The sequence below is a fragment of the Melanerpes formicivorus genome, unplaced genomic scaffold (assembly GCF_026170545.1).
Source record: "Melanerpes formicivorus ecotype bairdi unplaced genomic scaffold, bMelFor1.0.p_v2 SCAF_43, whole genome shotgun sequence".
Lineage (NCBI taxonomy): Eukaryota > Metazoa > Chordata > Aves > Piciformes > Picidae > Melanerpes > Melanerpes formicivorus.
In genome coordinates, this window is record NW_027142395.1 from 1,151,477 (window position 1) to 1,175,045 (window position 23,569).

A 23,569-nucleotide genomic window follows, 5' to 3' on the forward strand; every position below is an offset into this window, starting at 1 on the left:
AGGTCTCCCCTGAGCCTCCTCTTCTCCAGGCTAAACAATCCCATGTCCCTCAGCCTCTCCTCACAGGGCTGTGCTCAAGGCCTCTCCCCAGCCTTGTTGCCCTTCTCTGGACATGTTCAAGTGTCTCGATGTCCTTCCTAAACTGAGGGGCCAAGGCAGGCATAAGCCTTGAATGGTATATTTCTGCATCAGGAAAAGTGACTTTGCAAGTACCTTTGTACAAGTGTGGATTTACAGACCCTTAAAATATTTTAGATTAGGCCTCCACATTGGTAATTCCATAGTGCCTTCCTATTTTACTCTTTCCTCCTTTCTTCTTCTGTTTGGGTTGTAGTTACTGGTGATGATCTGCAGGCTGTTTGCTTGAATGTATCTGTCCTTCACTTCTGCCTTTCCTTTTCTGATATACTCAGAGTTTCTGGTTTTAATGTGTTTGCCAAATGTTGCCTGTCTTTAATTTCTATCAGTATCTTCTCTTTTATTACCTGTTGTTGCTTTTACTCAAGTTTTGCAAATTGCCCGGTTTACAAGAGCTTAATTTCTCTGGTCTCTGGCTGTATGCAGTCTTATATCTCTTCCCCCCACCCCCCGCCCCGCTTTCCTTCCTCCTCTACAGCAGCATTTGTCAGTTGAAGTTAAAAGAAAAACAAAACAAACCCAACAACCCACACCTGTAACCCTTTGCCCAAGAACCAAGTAACCATCCTCCTGGCCCTTCTTACACCTTTTTTCTTCTATGGGAAAAGTGTGACGAGATTCACTTGCCTAACAATAGGTGTCTTACTCTGAGCTTCCCTGGGGTATTTTACTTGGCTTTTTCAGCTGCTGACCCAAAGAGCACTGATTTGTCTGAAAACCTGTCTGTTATAGCTGCCATAGATGTGCCCTGAGGCATTCAAAATTACACATAACTGCAACAAGCTCATGGAGACCTGGTCCTTTGCGGTGTACTAGAGTACCTTGCCTGTAGTAGAGTTCTTAGGATCTCTTCTGTAGTGGCACAGAGTTAGAGAGAAGGTATTTGTTTTTTTTAATGGAATCTAATACTTTTTTAAATTGTCTTTTTATTAAGAGCTCTTTAATACTGACTTTTTGACCTTTCCTTTTGTCATACCTTGATTTGCATTTGCTTCAGGAGTATTTCTGACCTACACTAAACGACTTGTAAAAAGTTGTAGCTACGCTTGCTTTGCTGTAATAGGATTATTGTTGCAGTCAGGTGAGCAGAAGTTCAATGGTATTCTTGGATACCGTTTGAGGGTAGTTATCCTCTTGTGTGGGCAGAAGTCCTGCTTCAACAGATTGTTTTAGGTGGAGCTGCTGAGGTTTAATTACCGTACTCTGCTTAAGAGAAGAATAGCCTGGCAACAGCAGTGCCTCACTAAAACCAGAATTACTCTTGGATCTTCTTCCAGTAGTAGTTCTTCTATTTACTAAAGCTGTACTCTCATTTCAGGAGTTGTATCTTTCCTGCCAACCAATTAATTAATATGGTGCCTATAGGTAGTGTATTACTATATTTGAAGTAAAGCCTGTAGAGCAAAAAAATCATGAGGGTGGAGTCCAGTGACAATTCAGGAGGTCTGGAATGATTTCATTTAAGTCCTTTCACACTGCTGACTACACTGACATAGTATCTTGTCTGCAGATCATAGTGAATAACTGATTATTTTTGTACCCTTAAAGGCAATTAGCAATGGCTGATCCAGATAACAATTTGTTTATAGAGGGAGCTGATCAGTGTGTTCTGTCTACAATTTGTGTGGCTACCAGAAGAGATAGGATAGTGTTCTGAATACATGAATAATACAAGTTTTTAAAATTATCTTTTTGATACTTACCAGGAGCACTTTCTTTAATTTCCCAGAGCTGTTTCTGCACATAGGTTTGGCCACTTTCATCAACACTCTTCCCTGTTATCTGTGAATTAATTTCGTTGTCAAGTTACATTTGTGTAGTTTTTGTTTGTTTCTTAAAAACCAAATGGGTTTGATCTGGCCTGCATTAAGAATAGTGTGGCCAGCAGGAGCAGGGAAGTCATTGTGCCCCTGTACTCTGCATTGGCTAGGCCACACCTTGAGTCCTGTGTCCAGTTCTGGGCCCCTCAGTTTAAATAGGACATTGAGACACTTGAACATGTCCAGAGAAGGCCAATGAGGCTGGAGAGAGGCCTTGAGCACAAGACCTATGAGGAGAGGCTGAGGGAGCTGGGGTTGTTTAGCCTGGAGAGGAGGAGGCTCAGGGGTGACCTCATTGCCCATTGGAATGGGCTGCCTGGGGAGGTGGTGGAGTCACCATCGCTGGAGGTGTTCAGGAAGGGACTTGACAGGGTGCTTGGTTGCATGATTTAGTTGGTTGGGTGGTGTTGGATGATAGGTTGGACGCGATGATCTTGAAGGTCTCTTCCAACCTGGTCTGGTCCATTCCGTTCCGTTCCATTCCATTCCATTCCCATTCTATTCTAATTGCTCTCTACAACTACCTGAAGGGTGGCTGTAGCCGGGAAGGGTTTGGTCTCTTCTCTCTAGCAGCCAGCATCAGAACAAGAGGACAGAGTCTCAAGGAGAAAGTTTTTCACATAGAGAGTTGTTAGCCATTGGAATGTGCTGCCCAGGGAGGTGGCAGAGTCACCATCCCTGGAGGTGCTCAAGAGGGGATTGGAGGTGGCACTTGGTGCCATGTTTCAGTCATGAGATCTGTGGTGACAGGTTGGACTTAATGATCTTTGAGGTCTCTTCCAACCTTGGTGAGTTCCATTCAGACTTGTCTTACTCCAGGCTGCAGTGAATACACATTGATTCTGAATACATAGTGCTGATTTAGAAATACTAGGGTCAGAAATAGCTGAAGAATATAGATACCCTTTCAAAAGTAGAGTTTAGGAAGTTAACTGATGTTTTGCTTCCAAATTTTACTGCTTTTTAGGTAATGAGAGATGCTAATGCTGTGGCTTTGTAAGTAACATTTTTTACAATATGGTTAAGAGAAGAGAAAAAAATGAAGTTATCAGGAGACTTGCTTATGTATTTTGATAGATGAGAAGAGAGCACTCTGTGTGTGAGAAAAGAATTGATTTAAGTATTAACATTTATTTTTATCTGTTGGGAGCATATTAGCTTTTCCTTTGAAATCCAGTGAAGTAAAATATTTCCAAATGTAGTGCTCTTTGCCTGAGGAGAGTAAAGGAAGAGAAAGTAATATCTCTGGGTAATAAAAAGCAGAAGACATATCATGCATTTTTTCTTCTAAATTTATCTTTTACTCCATGACTTTTATTGAATGAATTTTCAACTCTGTAATAGTATTTAAGTGGGAATGTAATTCCACTGGAGTAGTTATTGGCTAGTGTATCTACAGAACTGAGGTAACTATGGTCTGAGTGCGAGTGAAGCTTTTTCTTGCATTGTACTTAATGCTGGTCATGGTCAATAGCACTGTGGAACACCACATAGTTTGCCTTCTGTCAAGGCAATCAGGGCAAATAGAGTTGAAACATAGGAAACTACACACTCAAGTGCTGAGTTGCAAGGAAAAGGCCTTTGTTTCATTAAGGCAAGAACAGGAGAGAATTCAGGATTGTATTGAGGGGTTTTTTTGATGGTTTTGCTTTGAAACTGCAGTTGGTAATAATTCTCAAACTCTTAAGCAAAATAATTTTGCCGATGGCTTTGTTGGTTGAAAATGTTATGTTTTTACCCCAAGTCAATTCTATTATTTCTTTGTAAGCTTACTGTAGAACCAGTGTTATTATTTGTATGAAGTAAACCCAGTCTGGCTGTTGCACTGGCTGTTGTGATTGTTTAAATACCTTTTATTTGAGTGTAAAGAAGTGGGGTTTATTTATATATCATAGCCCTGTCAAGCAAACTGTTAACTGCAGTTTTAATTTCTCTGGTTTGTGGTATTTTAACGGGAACAAAATTCAGATTTAGAACTGGTTTGCTTAATGTTTCAGCTGACTTGTAATGCGGTATTTTTGTCAAGGATAGATAAATTATGAAAACAGCTTGTGCTCATAGCTGGCGACTAGGGCATACTCATACCTTGGTACCTACTCTTCTCCCAGGCAACCAGCACCAGAACAAGAGAACACAGTCTCAGGCTGTGCCAGGGGAAGTTTAGGCTGGAGGTTAGGAAGAAGTTCTATACAGAGTGGGTGGGCTGCCCGGGGAGGTGGTGGAGTCACCATCACTGGAGGTGTTCAGGAGGAGACTTGACAGGGTGCTTGGTTGCATGGGTTAGTTGATTAGGTGGTGTTGGATGATAGGTTGGACGCGATGATCTTGAAGGTCTCTTTCAACCTGGTCTGGTCTGGTCTATTCTATTCTATTCTATTCTATTCTATTCTATTCTATTCTATTCTATTCTATTCTATTCTATTCTATTCTATTCTATTCTATTCTATTCTATTCTATTCTATTCTATTCTATTCTATTCTATTCTATGCTTTCTAGAGTCAAAGATGTTAATTTTCCTGTCCTAGTATGGTACATTCAACAAAGCATAAGAGAAACTATATGGAGGGGGAGAGGATGGAGCAGAAAAGGTACAAAGTCCAGGGGTCACGTGGGTGAATGCCTACTACAGGTCAAACAAGGTGGTGGTGTTTTTTTGGTTGGTTGGTTTTTTTGCTTGTGGGTTGTTTTTTTTTTGTTGATAACTTTTAGCAAATAGATTAATGACTTTGGCTTCTTGACAGAACTGAGAATTGTTAGGATAAAATCCAAGTGAGAGGATGCTTTTTTTTGCTTTTTAAATATGTAAAAAAATTAATATTCTGCAGTCAGCTCTTGGCTTGTAGGATGCTGTATTTAACTGACAGACTGAAGTCCATTGATTATAGGGAAACACGGTGGTTTTCTAGTTGTTTACACTAAAGTGGAAGCCCGATTTTGTTTTGAATTTTTTGGTCTTCATTGGTTGTCACTTAGTCTGTGTGAGGTTTGATTGTAGCAGAATAAATTAGGTTTTGTGTTTGCTTCAAAAACCTATGGTGCTGTCAGAAAGAGCGTTAATGATTCCTTAAATGATCTCTTTCCAATTTACGTAGGAAATAAGGACAGCAGTACAATTTTTGAGGTTCCATGGGTTGGAGAATGTTCTGAGAATGGTCTCAGCACTAGTGTTCTGTGACTGTATGGTTAACAGGCACTGAAATAATATCTTTCTTTATTTTGAAGCGTGGAGAGCCCTTCAGCCATCTACTATGTAGCCTTTGGGAAAACGCCCAAAGAGAAAAACCTGGAGAGGAAGTCAGTCTTGTGATGCACATTGGCTTTAATGCTGATATATTTGGGCTCAAAATAAATTTTACTAAAGAAAACTGGGACTTTGGATTTGAGGCATGTTTACTCTGGGCTAGTAGAAGCAATTATAGTAATAATAGTAATGGAAAATCTAATATGAAAATGTTAATTTTGACTCTGGATTCTCTCTTGTGTAGTGAACAGTTCTTTGATATTAGTAAGTCATGAAAACTTAAACAAAACCTAAACTTTAAAACAAAATACTTTGTTTTTAAAACAAAACAAACAAAACCAACTTTTTAAAACAAAACACCCTGGAGGTGTTCAAGAGCGGATTGGACGTGGCACTTGGTGCCATGGTTGAGTAGTCATGAGGTGTTGGGTGACAGGTTGGACTTGATGATCTCTGAGGTCTTTTCCAACCTTATTGATTCTATGATTATTTCGTATCTTCAACCAGATATTTTTGGTCACTCACTGTTTTTGTTGGTCACTCACTGTGGATAAAGACTGTTACTAATATTCAGTGGAAGAAGATGGTAAAGAAGGATTGTGAACATGTGAGAGAATTAATAGATTGGTTTAGCCATCTGCAACTGTAAGGTGCCTAAACTCTGTGTGGCCACATATCACACCTGGGTGGTCAGAAGGTACCATCCCCAGCTTCAGGAACCACTGCATGGGACATACAGCTGACACTAACCCCAGCATGTTAAACTGATAATGTTATACAAAGCTGTCATACTTGAACAGTGCATGTGATGTTCTGGGAGCTGCTTGAACAATGCATATGATGTTCTGGGAGCTGCTGTTGAGTTCTTTTCACTTCATGTTGCTGTAGAACTGAAAATACTGAGGAAGACATTTGTGCCCTTCACATTGTGCTGTCACACCTTTCCTGAAGTTCCCTCATTACTGTGGAGCTTGCAGAGGTTAATAGAGTTTGTTGAAAACCTCACTAAGCAGAATCTTGAACCCACCTCATGATGTAAAGTTCTGTAATAGCTTTTTACTTATCAATTACGAAGATACAACATAAAAATATACAGTTATTTTGCACCTTCTTTTCTTTTAAGCTGCCCTTTTTTTAGTATCTATGTAGTTGAAGTGCAGCTCCTAGCAAGCTGAGCTTATAGCTATGTATACTTTGCTTTGTCAACTCTTTTAAAGCAGGAATGCAGAGAATGAAAAGCATGCAGTGTGAAAAATGTTAAATACTTGGCATCTCATAAGAACTTGGCAAAATCACAGATTAAATTCTTTTCTATCAGAGTAGCATTAGCTACCTAAGTCATAGGCCAAGAGTGACCATTGGCTTCTTGGTCATGAGCCCTCAACCTCTGGAAACTGTCCTTTATAGCATCCTGCTTCCAGACAGAGCTAAGGTAACTATAGAACATTAGCTATTGAAACGCTCACGTTGAATGACTTGAGATGGAGACATCACTGAACCATCTATTGTAAGATTTGTTCAGTTAATGCTTTTTTCCAGTTCTGCATTCAAAATTTCTGAACAAAAGTATGTGGTTTGACTTTATCTGAACAGAATTGTTTATAAGATTTACCATTACTGGTCTTACTTTGCTGTGTAGATTTTAAGTAAGTGGTAAACACATGGTAGTTACTGGCATCTTACTTATAACACCTGCCACCTCACAAATGTGCTTTGTGCAAAAGCTCAGCATTATTAGCCTGCATCAGGAACAGTGTGGCCAGCAGGAACAGGGAAGTCATTCTACCCCTGTACTCAGCACTGGTTAGGCCACACCTTGAGTCCTGTGTCCAGTTCAGTTTAGGAAAGATGTTGAGACTCTTGAACATGTCCAGAGAAGACCGACAAGGCTGGAGAGAGGCCGTGAACACAAGCCCTATGAGGAGAGGCTGAGGGATCTGGGGTTGTTTAGCCTGGAGAAGAGGAGGCTCAGAGGTGACCTCATTGCTGTCTACAGATACCTGAAGGGAGGTTGTAGCCAGGAGGGGGTTGGTCTCTTCTCTCAGGCAACCAGCACCAGAACAAGAGGACACAGTCTCAAGCTGCATCAGGGGAGGTTTAGGCTCAATGTGAGGAGAAGGTTCTTCACGGAGAGAGCTGTTAGCTGTTGAAATGTGCTGCCCAGGGAGGTGATGGAGTCATCGTCCCTGGAGGTGTTTAAGAGGGGATTGAACATGGCACTTGGTGCCATGGTTTAGTAGTCATGAGGTGTTGGGTGACAGGTTGAACTTGATGATCTTTGAGGTCTTTTCCAACCTTACTGATTCTATGATTATTTTGTATCTTCATAAAGAGGAAAGAGTGATTGAGAGCTACAGAAGTAACGCTAGTTACATTTTTTTTCAATTACTTTTTTTCCCCTTGAACTGTGTGTTCTTTCACATCTCACATGCAGATGACTGTGTGCTGGCTTGGATGAACTCTGAAGCGTGTTTACTAGTGAACTAATACAACCTGGATTTCTGTGAACTGTCACATCAGTAATTAACTGTGGATCTTGTGTCACTGGCAAGATGAGAACTCTGTGCCAAGCTGTGATTAAGTTTTATATTTTCAGTTAATTTTAGTCTCTCCATTAAGTGCGTAATACTGCACTTCTCTTGGCCAGAAATTGGGTGATTGGAATGCTTCCTATTGAACTGCTTATTCTTCCTTCTTAGAGTTGTGGGTGGCAAGGAGAAGAGGGAGTAAGTGATACTAAGTTTTTAAAACTCCAGTATTTCAAAAATCCCGATCTTGGTAGCTTGCATTTGACTTTGACATAATATGCAAACCGCAGCAATCTAAATGTGGTACTTCTTGCAAACATGAGCCCTCTTCTAACTTGGTGTTTGGAGACAACCCTCAATAGTGGTTGAATTGCCATTTGAGATACGAAGCAATAATATATTTCATGTTTCATTGCCTGCAGAGGAGGAAGAAGCTATGCCTCAGGAATTTGACTTCATCCCCCAAAACATCTGATGCTTATCTTCCATGTGAATTTTAAGAGAATTAAATGGATAATATATACAAGAAATGTACTTAATGTAGCTATCATGTATGCAGTTGTTTGTTTATAAGCATGTATGTACAAGTGCAAACAATGTTTTCATTTATCAATTTTCAGGGGATATAATTTTCAATGCTCACTATCCTGACCTGCCACCAGATTTTATTTTTGGAGAGGATGCTGAATTTTTGCCAGATCCTTCTGCCTTGCATGTAAGTACTTTACTGTTTGAGAACCTTACACCATGCAAAGAGACTTGACATTTTCAGAATATCTGCAGCAGTAGGAATTTGCCGACAATGCAGAATAAAGAAAAAAGCACTCACTTCTGGGGGAATATAAACACTTTGACTTCTAATCTGATTTAAAGATGAATCCATAAAAATTGTGGATTTCAAAAAAGATATTTTAATTGAGACACGAGCACTAGCCAGCATGGATTTAGGAACGGCAGGTCCTGCCTCACCAACCTAATCTCCTTTGATGAGGTGACTGCCTGGTGGATGTGGGGCTGGCTGTGGATGTAGTCTGCCTGGAATTCAGCAAGGCCTTTGATACCGCTCCCCACAGCAAACTCCTGGCCAAGCTGTCAGCCCCTGGCTTGGACAGCAGCACTCTGTGCTGGGTTAGGAACTGGCTGAAGGACCGAGCCCAGAAAGTGGTGGTGAATGGTGCCACATCCAGCTGGCAGCCAGTCACTAGTGGTGTGCTGCAGGGATAAGTACTGGGCCCAGTCCTCTTCAGTATCTTTACTGATGACCTGGACAAGGGGATTGAGTCCATTATCAGTAGATTTGCAGATGGCACCAAGCTGGGGGCAGGTGTTGATCTGTTAGAGGGTCAGAGGGACCTTGACAGGCTGGACAGATGGGCAGAGACCCAGGGCATGAGATTGAACACATCTAAGTGGTGGGTTCTACACATTGGCCACAACAACCCCATGCTGTGCTACAGGCTGGGGTCAGAGTGGCTGGAGAGGGGCCAGGCAGAAAGGGACCTGGGAGTACTGGTTGATAGTAGGCTGAACATGAGCCAGCAGTGTGCCCAGGTGGCCAAGAAGGCCAATGGCATTCTGGCCTGTATCAGGGAGAGTGTGGCCAGCAGTAGCAGGGAGGTCATTCTGCCCCTGTACTCAGCAGTGGTTAGGCCACACCTTGAGTCCTATGTCCAGTTCTGGGCCCCTCAGTTTAGGAAAGAGATTGAGTATCTGGAAGGTGTCCAGAGAAGGGCAACGAGGCTGGGGAGAAGGGGTTTGGAGCAAAAACCCTATTGAGGAAAGGCTGAGGGAGCTGGGATTGTTTAGCCTGGAGAAGAGGAGGCTCAGGGGAGACCTTATTGCTGTCTACAACTACCTGAAGGGAGGTTGTAGCCACGTGGGGGTTGGTCTCTTCTCTCAGGCAACCAGCACCAGAACAAGAGGAGACAGTCTTGAGCTCCACCAGGGGAGGTTTAAGCTGGCTGTTAGAAAGAAGTTCTTCATAGAAAGAGTGATTGGCCATTGGAATGTGCTGCCCAGGGAGATGGTGGAGTCACCATCACTGGAGGTGTTTAGGAAGAGACTGGATGGGGTTCTCGGTGCCATGGTTTAGTTGATTAAATGGTGTTGGGTGATAGGTTGGATTTGATGATCTAAAAGATGTTTTCCAACCTGGTTAATTCTATTCTGTTTGCAATAACTACTCGGAGTATCTTTAAAAAGCTGTCTTTTAGTATCTGACCATCTTAAAAGATCTGTTTCATCAAAAAAAGGCTTACTCCACTGTGTCTTTTGAAAAGCTTTTTGTTCCAGAACAAGTAGAGTAACGACCTGTCATGATGGCGATTTTTGGTCTTTCAGTGAAGACAGATAAAAGCAGATAAAAAGGTTGTGTTTTGTTGAAACCACTGTGTCAAATTAGAAACCTGCTCATCTGTGGTAGTGTTACCAGAAGGACGAAGAAATGCCCTTTAAAAAAAAGGAGGAAAGGTCATAAATTACCCTCATACGAAAATATTTTTTCACAGTCTTATTACTATGGAAGAGGAAAACACCACAGCCTGGAACACAGTTTTCTTTATTCACTATTCAGAATTACCTCAACCTTTAAAGCCTTGTTTGTGATGCTTTTAAAATATTTCTCCCTTTTAGAAGTTACTGACAGCTGTATTAAGGTATTTTGAAAACCAGAATGTCTTTCACTTCTACTCTCCCCTGCTCTTTGGGCTCCATTCTTCTCACTTTGCAGACCTGCAGCCTGGTTTCTGCATCGACAGTATTGCTTGCCAATAGTGCTTGGGCATGCTTCTTCCAATAAATACCCAGTGCCTGTGCTTAGGATGCAGAGTTTTAGTAGCTGTGTCAGAGAAGTGTGCCTTTGCCAGAGAGTCTCTACTGTAATTCTTGCTTGGTCACCCACACCATAGGTCATGATCTCTTTTTATTTTTTCCCCTTTTATTAGAAGAGCAATTGCCTCAAGAGCAATTGACACTTGAAATACATTTTATTTTTTACCCTTCTTGTAAGGATATATAACAATCACTGACACAAATGGGTGCCTGGAAATGTCTTTTAATGGAACTACTTCTGGCTAGAGCCTTGCCAGGCGAGAGGCTTTTTGAGTATTCCTCTCCTGCAGCCGCTCTTGTGCTTTATCAGCACATCTCCAGTGGGGCTGTGTGATTTCATCAGGCATGGGAGCTCCCCAAAGTAAGTCAGAGGCTGTCAGGCTGTTCAGTTTTGGGGTAAGGGTGTCATGGGGGAAGAACTGAACATGTCTTTCACATGTGACATAAGAGATGTGTTTGTTTGTGGGTTTTTAGCTTTATTTACTTGATGTTAAGTTGCATTGAAAGGCTTCAGTTTAAAAATAATTAACAGTTATTTTTTTCATACATAACAGGTGTTTTTAAAAGGTGGATGTCTTTTCTTTGCTTCCCCTGATCATTTCCTTAGAATAGAATAGAATTAACCAGGTTGGAAAAGACCTTCAAGATCATCGAGTCTAACCTAGCACCCAACACCATCAAATCAACTAAACCATGGCACCAAGTGCCTCATCCAGTCACTTCTTAAACACCTCCTTTTAAGCATATAAACTGTTCTGAGGAAGGGGCATGATGCAACTGAATAGCTATTTTGTTAGGCTTGTTTACAGAAAAGGTTTCCTTTGTATGATCGTGTCAGAATTGTTTTCACACTTTTATTTGACTGTTCTCCTATTCCTCTTTCCTTGTTTCATTTCACAAGTTTGTAGTCTCCTGAGGTGTATTCACACTAACAGCCACTTTCTGCAGTTGATGTTAAAGGAAGAAGAGCACCTTTTAATGTGCTGGAAAGCTGAAATGAATAGCTAATAGCAAATGAGATGTTAGAAGGGAATTTGAGGCTTCTTGGCAGAAGTGCTATTTTTATGGAGCATGATAACCATATTTCTAATGGGAAAAGAAATCACTAGCACTAGTGATCCATAGTGAAACCTCCAGGGATTAAAACATTCTTTTTGTTTGTTCGTGGGGTTTTGTTTCCTTTTGTTTGTTTCTTAGTTTTATAGTTGTTGTCTGTCTTGTGCTGTTCATTAATGATACTTCTTTGTGACACGTTGGGTTTGTTCTGTGCTTGGGCAGATGAAACTTCCTGTGTGCTTCACTGGGAAGTGACTTGAAGAGGCATTTGCTCCTTCATGCCTAATGAGGGATTAACCAGCCTATTTTAAAATGAATTAAAAATAAACCAAAAATAGTTTTTCAAGCCAGCAGTTTTCCTTTAGTCCTTATGCTGTTGTAGCATTCACTATGTAAGTGTAACTAGTTTTGAGAAGGTACTTGGTTAGTCTCCTGCAGTCCATCCTGATGTTATCAGAGCTTGCCATCTCCACCTTGCAGCTATGCATCATGGCGTATTTTTCCTTTTGCATTTGCCTTTTAATGTTCAGTATGGTTTGCAGAGTTTTTCCTCAGATGGTTACATCAAGAATAACTTGCTTTTTGTGCTGAGTATTTGAATAGCTCTCTTTTTGCCACTGATCTCAGATCCACTTAATGAAAACAATTCTAAAATATTAGCAGAATGTTTTAATGTGCTAAGATACCTTTCTAGTGAGTAAAAATAGATTAGCATGTTGAGCATAAATTAGTACTCTTGATCAACCTTCAGATACTTCTGATGCACCAGTTCCTTGCAAGCAAAACAGAATCTACTGTTCTCAAAAGCATGTAGGTGGTATTAAATGAGGAGTGCAGTCTCTAATGTATGCCGCCAGATCTGTAGGAATTGTGACACTGAAACTTCCTGCACTGCTCTCATCTCCCAGGATCTGCTTTTCCAAACAGAAGGCATCATGTGCTGTTAGGTGGCTTGAGTCTGGCGTTATGCTTAACTAGAAATGAGAACCAGGTACTCTAGGTTCTTCAGGCTTGTGTTGCTTCAGTAGAAGCTCTCAGTAGACCTTGAAGACATTTGAATGGCTGTGCTGAAGATCACTTCACTCACTCCTTCGACATTCATGGCCACAGGCAGAATTTCGGGTTAGTTTTTTGTCTGAGCACAGTAATGGGAGTTTAGTCAAGCAGCTGTTAGCCAGAGAGCCAAGATTCCAGAAATAGGGCATTTTATAAAAGTAGGTGCTGTAGGTGAAGACACCACTGCCTTTTCCCTTTTTCCCCTCCCAAAGAGTTCCTGGAGGTTGGGCCTGTGTTTCAGCAGTGGGGTGGTATGTTGAGCACATTTATTCCTGCAAGCTGAGCCAATCAACTGCTCTGTTGCACTGCTGTTGCAGTTGCAGAACCAAGTTGAAAATGCTTGTTGAAACTCAGCTTTGCTTCTATGTCTTCCACAAATATTAAGGTCACTTCAGTTTGAAATGCAGGTCAAATCTCCAGTTGAGCACTGCAAAATCTATGCTTCATTATGGGCCTTACCAGAAGTAGTTACACTATTTGTTTCAGAGACTAATTGAATGTATTCTGATCTGCTGGAATGATGTAGAGATTGAGAAACAACTCAACAAAGGGGCAACTGTTCCTTTTGTTTGTCATACAGTTTTAATTACAGTCAGAGGGCTAAATTCTTTAGGTTGATGATGCTATTCATGCTCAAAGCATTATCAGAAATAAACATTTATTCTTTATTCTCATTAAAAATATCCTCATTTATTGTGTGTATTTGATACTTGTGTGTATAGTATGCCTAAATAAATCAGCTTCTCAGAATGTAAATAGGAAAGTTCTTCCCTGTTCTAGTGTTTATTCATTTTGGATGACAAGTATTAGAAATGTATTTTAAAAACAACCTATGATTCACTCCATTCTGATTAAAAATTCAGTTGGCACAAAATGAGATTAATGATTGTGTACGGATGAGATTAATTTGGAGCTTATTACAGTGACGCCAGTTTGAGTAGCAAGAATTGTTTGTTATGTTAGCCTAGTTGATTGTTAATGTGAGCCAGGTAATAAGTGAAGTGCTTATGCAAAATGTTAACCCCATTTTTCCAGTGATTTTTGAGGCATATTCTGTTTGGCAAAGCAGATACAATAGCAGTCTGTACAAGCTAACCATCGGGTTAAGGATTTGGTTTTTTTTAGCATCCTACTTCAGATCTCCAGCTAATCTCCTCAGAATTATTCTGCCCACCCATTGCTCTTGAAAAGGCTCCATTAGCTTTAGTGGGCATGGAGGCAAGAGGATATTAGCTTTTCATGAAGCCCAGTAAGTGTTGAAAGCCTTGTGGGACTACTTAGAGCTGCATTCACATGGGAGGAGGGCTTTTCCATTGCAGACCTTAAGAGCATGGCCCACTGCAGCTCTTAGGCTAGTAATAATGTTGGGACGACTATTTCCTCCTGTTTAACTGTTGATAGTGAATACATGTTTCAGTCTTGAAGCTGACTCAGCTAGTTTAATGCTGCTCAAATGTGTTGTCTGTCATGCTGTGTCTTGTGTAAAGCAATGTTTATTTTAAGTTCTTGTAATTACTAGACTTCATATTTATCATTTAACAATATGTGCAATGTCATAAAGGCTGTATTGTTTTCCATGGCTGTATTCATGTGCTGGTTTGAGCTTTACCCAGGGTCTAAGATCCCAAAACAATATCAGATAGGGGAAGGAGAAGTAAAATTTCACAGAAGAAATGGTCTGGAATCAGTTTGGAAGTAAAAGAGGTAATTTTTAAAACAGTATATATATAAATAAATAACAGGATAAATAGGAAAATACACAAAACCACACCCAGATGGCCTTGTATTCCCTGGATGGAAGTGGATTCAGTTCTCTAGAAAGCTTGGATGCAGCTTGGAAAGTAGGCCCCCACTGTGTGGTCAATGCAGGAAGCAGCCACAGCAGCAGATGATCTCTCTCCAGCAGGTGAAGCAGGGAAAGAGAGGGCAGTAAAGGATGTCCACCCTTTTTATGGGCTTGCTGGACAGGAAGGGGGAGTGGAATAGGCCACCTCTAACCCAGGGGACCCCTCCTACTGGGAGGGAAAAGACCAAGTCTCTCTCTGCCCACCTGGATCAAGGTTCTTTTGTCCACCTGGGGGTTGGGTTCTTTCAGCCCCCATCCAGGATGGGTGGAACCCAGCACAATTCACAATCATGATTACTGTTGACTTGATGAGTTAGCTTTTAATGGGTAGTGAAGAGATCTTTTAAATATAACTCTTATTTTCGGTAACTGTTCTTCATATAGTATTATATGGATGATACAGATGTTTCATGGCATCAGTTGTTCCTGTGCTCACAGTAGCCACACAAAAAATGCCTAAACCCCCTTAGGTTAGTGAATACCATTTGAACTATCTTGTTTGAATAATCTAGCTGTTTTGTTGTTGGCAAAGATGAAGGTGTTACCTATTCTATTATGAAACCCTAACACATTCAAGTGCCGGGTTCTGCACATTGGCCACAGCAACCCCATGCAGTGCTACAGGCTGGGGTCAGAATGGCTGTAGAGCGGCCAGGCAGAGAGGGACCTGGGCGTACTGGTCAATGGTAGGCTGAACATGAGCCTGCAGTGTGCCCAGGCAGCTAAGAGGGCCAATGGCATCCTGGCCTGCATCAGGAACAGTGTGGCCACCAGGAGTAGGGAAATCATTGTGCCCCTGGACTCATCACTGGTTAGGCCACACCTTGAGTCCTGTGTCCAGTTCTGGGCCCCTCAGTTTAGGAAAGATGTTGAGTTGCTGGAAGGTGTCCAGAGAAGGGCAACAAAGCTGGTGAGGGGTTTGGAGCACAGCCCTATGAGGAGAGGCTGAGGGAGCTGGGGTTGCTTAGCCTGGAGAAGAGGAGGCTCGGGTGACCTAATTGCTCTTTACACCTACCTTAAGGGAGGTTGTAGACATGTGGGGGTTGGTCTTTTTTCCCAGGCAGCCAGCACCAGAACAAGAGGACACAGTCTCAAGCTGCACCAGGGGAAGTTTAGGCTGGATGTTAGGAAGAAGTTCTTCACAGAGAGAGTGATTACCCTTTGGAATGGGCTGCCCCGGGGAGGTGGTGGAGTCAGCATTGCTGGGGGTGTTCAGGACGAGACTTGACAGGGTGCTTGGTTGCATGGTTTAGTTGATTAGATGCTGTTGGATGATAGGTTGGACGCGATGATCTTGAAGGTCTCTTCCAACCTGCTCTGGTCTGGTCTGGTCTATTCTATTCTATTCTGGTCTATTCTATTCTGGTCTGGTCTATTCTAGCCAGGGAGATTAAAGGGAATACTAAGAACTTTTACAGGTATATTAATGGGAAGAAGAAGACTAGGGAAGGTGTGGGCCCCCTCAGAAAAGAAAATGGTGACATGGTCACCTGTGATGAGGAAAAGGCTGAGGTACTTAATAACTTCTTTACCTCAGTCTTCACTGCAAGGGCCTCTAGCCACACTCCTGATGTTATGGAAGTCAAAGCCAGGGACAGGGAGGAAGAACTGCCCATTGTAAGTGCAGATCAGGTTCGTGATCATCTGAAGAACCTGAAAGTGTTCAAGTCCATGGGACCCGACGGGTTACACCCACGGGTGCTGAGAGAACTGGCAGATGAGGTTGCTAAACCCCTCTCTATTATATTTCAAAAGTCCTGGCAGTCTGGTGAAGTCCCCACAGACTGGAAAAGGGGAAACATTGCCCCCATCTTCAAAAAGGGCAAGAAGGAGGAACCAGGGAACTACAGGCCAGTCAGTCTCACCTCTGTGCCTGGAAAGATCATGGAACAGATCCTCCTGGAGTCACTACTCGCTCAAAAGAATAGTGAAGAGGTGATTGGGAACAGTCAGCATGGCTTTGCCAAGGGCAAATCCTGCCTGACCAACCTGGTGGCCTTCTATGAGCAGGTGACAAAATTAATAGATGAGGGGCGAGCAACTGATGTCGTTTACCTGGACCTGAGCAAAGCCTTCGACACTGTCCCGCACCACATCCTGGTCTCCAAACTGGTGACACATGGGTTTGATTGGTGGACCACTAGATGGATAAGGAACTGGCTTGATGGCCGCACCCAAAGAGTGGCTGTCAATGGCTCCATGTCCCAGTGGAGGCCAGTGACAAGTGGAGTCCCTCAGGGATCAGTCCTGGGACCTATCTTATTCAACATCTTTGTGGGGGACATGGACAGTGGCATTGAGTGCACCCTCAGCAAGTTTGCTGATGACACCAAGCTGTGTGGTGCAGCAGACACGCTGGAGGGAAGGGAGGCCATCCAGAGGGACCTTGACAGGCTGGAGAGGTGGGCACAGGCCAACCTCATGAAGTTCAATAAGAGCAAGTGCAGGGTCCTGCATCTGGGTCGAAGCAATCCCAGGCACAAATACAGGCTAGGCAGTGACTGGCTGGAGGATAGCCCTGAGGAGAGAGACTTGGGGGTGCTGGTGGACAAAAAGCTCAACATGAGCTCTCAGTGTGCACTTGCAGCCCGCAAAGCCAATCAGATCCTGGGCTGCATCAGGAGAAGTGTGGCTAGCAGGTCGAGGGAGGTGATCCTCCCCCTCTACTCAGCCCTGGTGAGACCCCACCTGGAGTACTGTGTCCAGTTCTGGAGCCCCTATTACAAGAGGGATGTGGAGGTGCTGGAAGGTGTCCAGAGAAGGGCCACGAGGATGATCAGAGGGCTGGAGCACCTCTCCTATGAGGACAGACTGAAGGAGTTGGGGCTGTTCAGTCTGCAGAAGAGAAGGCTCCGAGGTGACCTAATTGTCGCCTTCCAGTATCTGAAGGGGGCCTACAGGAAGGCAGGGGAAGGACTTCTCAGGATATCAGGTAGTGATAGGACTAGGGGGAATGGAATGAAGCTGGAGGTGGGGAGATTCAGGCTGGATGTGAGGAGGAGGTTCTTCAACATGAGAGTGGTGAAACCCTGGAATGGGTTGTCCAGGGAGGTGGTCGAGGCCCCGTCCCTGGGGGTGTTTAAGAGCAGGCTGGATGAGGCTCTGTCCAGCCTGATCTAGTGTGGGGTGTCCCTGCCCATGGCAGGGGGGTTGGAACTAGATGATCCTTGTGGTCCCTTCCAACCCTGAATGAAACTATGAAACTATGAAACTATGAAACTATTCTGGTCTATTCTATTCTATTCTGGTCTATTCTATTCTCTATTTTTGTACCCCTAACCAACTACTCTTGTACTGAAAACCCTGTAGTACTTTGGTGTCACTTTAACTTCAGGAATGCAAGTGAAACAGAATGCAGGATTGGTTTCTGCATTTTATTGGAAACTTTTTTCTTATAATTTAAATTTCTTTGTCCTCAAATTTTTTGTGTTCACTTTTCAATCATACTTTGATATTTTAATGTAAATATGTTTTGATTATTTATGACCTAATGCTATTCATTGTTGCAAATTTGAATTCTGGAGGCTGTTTGTTCCTCTCCTGTATTGTTCCTACCCATTTGTATATGTGGGAGATGTACGTATACGTGTGTGTGTGTGTGTACACATATATATGATACTCTTTACATAACATCAGGTTCTTTATATGCATGTGGTCACTAAGGCCTTGCTGAGTCAGTACAGATAATCAGTAGAGACAAGAGTCACAATTTACACCATCAGAAGAGTTATTTAGGTCGGGAACTTTACTGACAGAAGGACCTTTTTTTCTGGTATTCCTGGCACTTATCACACATATTTTTGTCCATGTTGTCAAGTGATAGAGCTATGCCAGTACATCATTCCTCTGTAAGCCAGATCTGAAAGAATCTAATTTTGCATATGTTTTGGTGTGGTTTTGGTGTCTGAGCTTCACATGGTTCCCCCAGGGAATCCTCATTTGTTTCCCTGAGCCAGCTATGAAGGGGTATCATAAAACAGTCACACATTTTCTGCCTTTTGTTTTAGCTGTGCTTGTATTGGTTTTAAAATGAGAAATGTCCAAAAGAGGATCCTGACTGGGAATCCTCTCTGGAGGTAGCCTGGCCAGCTAGACTACAGCCCATGTCAAACCAACATTCATGAAGTCCTTCTGAGAAGTCACATGGTGCCAAGAGTATCATGATTGTCTGGGTAGTGATAAGATGGAAGCTTTACCAACAGTTCAGTGTAAAGAAATCAAGAGAGATGCTGAGAAAACAAATTTTTTCTACAATCTTTCCATTTTCCTTCAGGACCTTTCTGGATTGGAAAATTCTTTTTACTCTTTGGTTTAGAATCACATAATCATGGAATGGTTTGTGTTGGCAGGACCTTACAGATCATCAAATTCTAACCCCCTGTCATGGACAGGGACACCTTCCACTAGGCCAGGTTGCTCAAGGCCCCATCCAGCCTGACCTTGAACACCTCCAGGGAAGGACCATCCACAGCCATACTGGGCAACCTGTTCCAGTACCTAATCACCTTCACTGTAAAGAATTTCTTCCTAGTATCCAGTCTAAATATTCCCTCTTCTAGCTCAACGACATCACCTATGAATTTATCTATTAGCCTTTCCCTTTTACTTTTCCTCTTTGTCTGGGATTGTTAATAGGGCTGAGAGAGACTTAGCCATCTCATATTTTATGATTTTCTATCCATGTAAAATCACTGGATATATTTACCTTACTTTTTTTCCTGAATGTCAGCATTTCCTAGCGCAGTTCAGAAGGCTTGGGTTTCTGTCTCAAAGAGTAAGCCGAAGAGAACATGCTGAGATCAGAATTTCTCCTTTAGTTCATCGCAATATTTGGCTGGACTTTTCACCTGACAAATGCAGAAACTGAGAAATCACAGTTCCATACTGTTTATTTAATTTTGAGGGTAGAAAATACCAGGTGAGCCAGGTAGTTTTGCCTTTCTTGCTTAAATCCTGCTAGTGCAAAATGCAGAGTTAATTCTATTAGCTCTCTGAAGGACTCAGAGAAATATTTCCATTCATTTTTTTTGGCACAAGCTTCTCTGATAATGCAGTTTCTCCCTAGAATATGGAAAAATTAGAATATTAGCTCTTAAAATACAGTATTTCAGTCCAGGGAATAGTAGTTTTAGGAGAATTCAGGAATGTGCATAGATTATGTGACTGATGGCAAAGTGGGGGAAATTGTTTTTTCTGCTGTACTATCTAATGAGAATATGATGAAAAACTTAATCATTGAAAACAGGGGGGGAAATGCTTTAGTGGATCTCCATTCATAATGTTGCATTAAGAATTAAAAATTAAAAGTAAAGGTTTTTCATTTGTCATGTGAATTTGGCCATCTTTATTGTGATTACGCAGTTAGATGGGAAAGAGGGTTGGATCAGAATAACAGGATGCTTTAATACAATAGAATAGAATAGAATTAACCAGGTTGGGGAATACCTTTGAGATCATCGAGTCCAACCTATCACCCAGCACCATCTAATCAACTAAACAATGGCTCCAAGCACCCCATCCAGTCTCTTCCTAAATACCTCCAGTGATGGTGATTCCACCACCTCCCTGGGCAGCACATTCCAATGGGCAATCACTCTTTCCGTGAAGAACTTCTTCCTAACATCCAGCCTAAACCTCCCCTGGTGGAGCTTGAGACTGTGTCCTCTTGTTCTGGTGCTGGTTGCCTGGGAGAAAAGACCAACCCCCACCTGACTACAACCTCCCTTCAGATAGTTGTAGAGAGCAATAATCTTAATGTAAAGGCTACAAAAGATGTTTAGGCTTCTGTTTCTTTCAAGCAATGTCTTCTTACTTTATACTGGAGCCCGGAACACTGACCTCCTGAATTTCTGGATCTTATGTTGAATTCATCTTGATTTCTGAATAAATTTGCTGTGGGCAAGAGTTGCTACCAGGCTTGAGGAAGAAGATCACTGTCTCTCTGCTAAAACCAAACTGTATGTCCAATGGAGCATTCTTTCATCTGCTTCTCCAGTGTTAAATCACGTAGCATATCCTGTAGTTCTGGTAAGTGCAGAAGGAGCACTTACATAGCTTGGAATTAGTCTTACAGGCCTTTGCATATTCTTTAAGGGATTCTTGGAGTCACTGAACCTGCAGTTATCTCATAGTCAGTGAATCTATTTGGTCTATGACTTGCTGCCTCCCAGAATCAGTTGTTCCTGCTGCTGGATATTTTCACAAGGCAGCTCACAGTCCGTAATAAGAAAACAAAAGTCTCTCCTTTGCATCATCTTTTCTATCAGTTTTCTTATTACCAGTTACCACATGCTTGACCCCTCTGAGAGACTTTTCATCACTTCTCATTTAAGGAGCTGTGCCTGGGAACTCTTCACTACCTGTTTCTAAGACATCTGTATCTAGTTTTATCCCTTCTATGATCAGGGTGTATTATTGTCAGTCTTTCTGTAGAGGAACTCTTAAAGGGATTTCTAGACTTTTTGAAAAGGGTAGCTTTAGAAAGCGCTTGGAGGAGGCTTTGCAACTTGCTCAGATTTTCTCAGCCTATTGCACTGCTGTTGGCACTGTGAATACCTCTCTGTCAGCAATGCTTTTATGGCCTGTCAGGTTGATCTAGCAATGCCCTACTCTCCTCCCCTCTCTTTTCCCGGTGTATGTGTTAAGCATCTGTTTTCCCTCCACGAAGCCTATCTTTCTCCGTTATTACTAATGATTGCCTGAGGAAGAAACAGGATTGAGTATAGGACAGACTCTTCAGATGGATGGTGCTGTATTGAAGGGTAAACACATGCTGCCATATAACTTCTTATTACCAGTTACCACATATTGGTGCTTACATTTGTTCTTTGTGTATATAATGTACCTGCTTTGCAAGAAATAAATACCATGCTAGTGATAAGGGTGGTGTAATGAATTCCAGCAACTTAATGACTTTCAAGTTGTTGTTAGCTTAAACCAAAAGTATGGTATCCCAAGCCAGATGTATGAAAGCGGCATGTCTTTTATTTGCAAGTCTGAGGGCTCAATAATAATGTTTAATATGAACAAGCAAACTGAAAATGCAGTTACAACTATCTTTGCTTCACTTAATTAAAATATAATCATACTAGAGCAATGTTTTATTAACATGTGGAAAAAAACTGTTATTAGGGAAACTGGCAGAAAATGAAAGGATTCTGGCCCTGATGTCTAATGGTACTGGCACAATGCATTCTACTTCCTCACAAGAACTCTAGAACAGAAAGAAATGGCTTGGCTTGAAGACAACAGCTTATTAGCTTTCTAGAAACACATATACAAAGTTTTAATTTATTTTTAAAATAAAAAACCTAGCAGTCTTTCTGAATTGAGAATACATTTAAATTCAATGTGGAGTGCCATTGAACTCCAGATCAGCCGTGATAATTCATTTTTCTGTAGAGAAAGTCATCTATGAATATGCCAGCAGATTCAGAAGGTCAGTCAGAAATAGTAATCCTGTCTGATAATGCAATTTCATATTCAGTTACATTCTAGACTGTGAATTCTGTCATAATTGTGTTTTGCTCCAATGGAATTAGTTTAAAGTTTTGGGACCTTGCAGGTTCTTCTGTTTAGAAAATATTGTTGGGGCAAAGTAATGCCTTTGTACTTGTAATTTTCAAAGGTTCTTTTGATTTCACAAAATGAATGAAAGTGCATGCTTTCCCCCAACTTTCCTTTTTGCTTTTACTTTTTTCCTTTTCTTTCCCTCCCTTTCCCCCCCTTTCCCCCCCTTTCCCCCCCTTTCCCCCCCCTTCCCCCCCTTCCCCCCCTTCCCCCCCTTCCCCCCCTTTCCTCCCCCTTCCCCCCCTTTCCTCCCCCTTCCCCCCCTTTCCTCCCCCTTCCCCCCCTTTCCTCCCCCTTCCCCCCCTTTCCTCCCCCTTCCCCCCCTTTCCTCCCCCTTCCCCCCCTTTCCTCCCCCTTCCCCCCCTTCCCCCCCTTTCCCCCCTTTCCCCCCTTCCCCCCTTTCCCCCCCTTCCCCCCTTTCCCCCCTTCCCCCCTTTCCCCCCTTCCCCCCTTTCCCCCCTTCCCCCCTTTCCCCCCTTCCCCCCCTTTCCTCCCCCTTCCCCCCTTTCCCCCTTCCCCCCCTTTCCTCCCCCTTCCCCCCTTTCCCCCCCTTCCCCCCCTTTCCCCCCCTTTCATCTTTTTACTGATCTAAGTTTCCAACTGCATTAGATTCAAAATCTCAGTTGTACACATTATTTACTTGCCTGCTTCCTTGTTATCTTTCATATCAGATCCTCAGGCATATCCGCTTGCTTTTTAAAAGATAACTACAGAAATATAGTTCAAATTTAATCAACATCTTGTCTTTTGTTTACAGCATCAGTGTTCACACAGTTTTACATGAATTTTACCTCACACTTTGCAAATATGCAGCTTTTACATGCTCAAAGGAACCAAATAAGTGTTCTTTTCTGGTAATGCTTTTTGAGAAGAGAGAACTAATTTGAAGTAATCTGTTCAGTATAGTAGAGAAAAAATTTTGATTTCCAATGTTGTATGATTTATACAGTGATGCTTTGTAGATCTTTCTCATTAGGGGCTGTTTTTTCAAGGCCCTACAAACTCTCTTGTAGTACAAATGTGGAGATAAAGATGGAAATGCTGTTTCAGCTGTGAGATCCGCTAACTGATAAATCTATTTTAATTTATGGAATTTTGAGGGAGGCAAAAATGGTTAGAGAAAACAGTTCTGCATGTGCCACCCAACAATAAACACTCAAGGAATGTTAGTGAATGCTGTCCAAGACATTAGCTGTGAAGCCTCTTTACTGTAGCTAAAATTACTTGTTTTTACAGGAAAGGAGAAAACCCAAAGAACTGATAGGGGTGAAAGACTTGCTATTTAAAAAAGGGCTATTGAGCTAAAGAATTGAGAAGAGTGGTCTGTACTCTGGTCCACCAAGGGTCTGAGGATGTGGTAGTATAGGAATTATAGGTGCTGAAGGAATTAAAATCTTCCTTCTCAGAACAGGTGAAGGTACCAGCTGTGTTCTGTGAGAGTATACGCTGGCAGGTCTGGAAAGGAACGAAACTTCCTCTAATCCCT

General features: G+C 42.2%; 1 protein-coding gene across 2 annotated transcripts in view; it reads left to right on the forward strand.

Annotated features, from left to right (window-relative positions):
• Nucleotides 1-23,569, forward strand: part of BABAM2 (BRISC and BRCA1 A complex member 2) — a 216,650-nt gene that overhangs the window by 23,432 nt on the left and 169,649 nt on the right. For both annotated transcript variants that reach the window (XM_068158815.1, XM_068158814.1), the window contains exon 4: nucleotides 8,348-8,442. In XM_068158815.1, coding sequence (XP_068014916.1) covers nucleotides 8,348-8,442 — 95 coding nt within the window. The remainder of the gene's footprint in view (nucleotides 1-8,347; nucleotides 8,443-23,569) is intronic.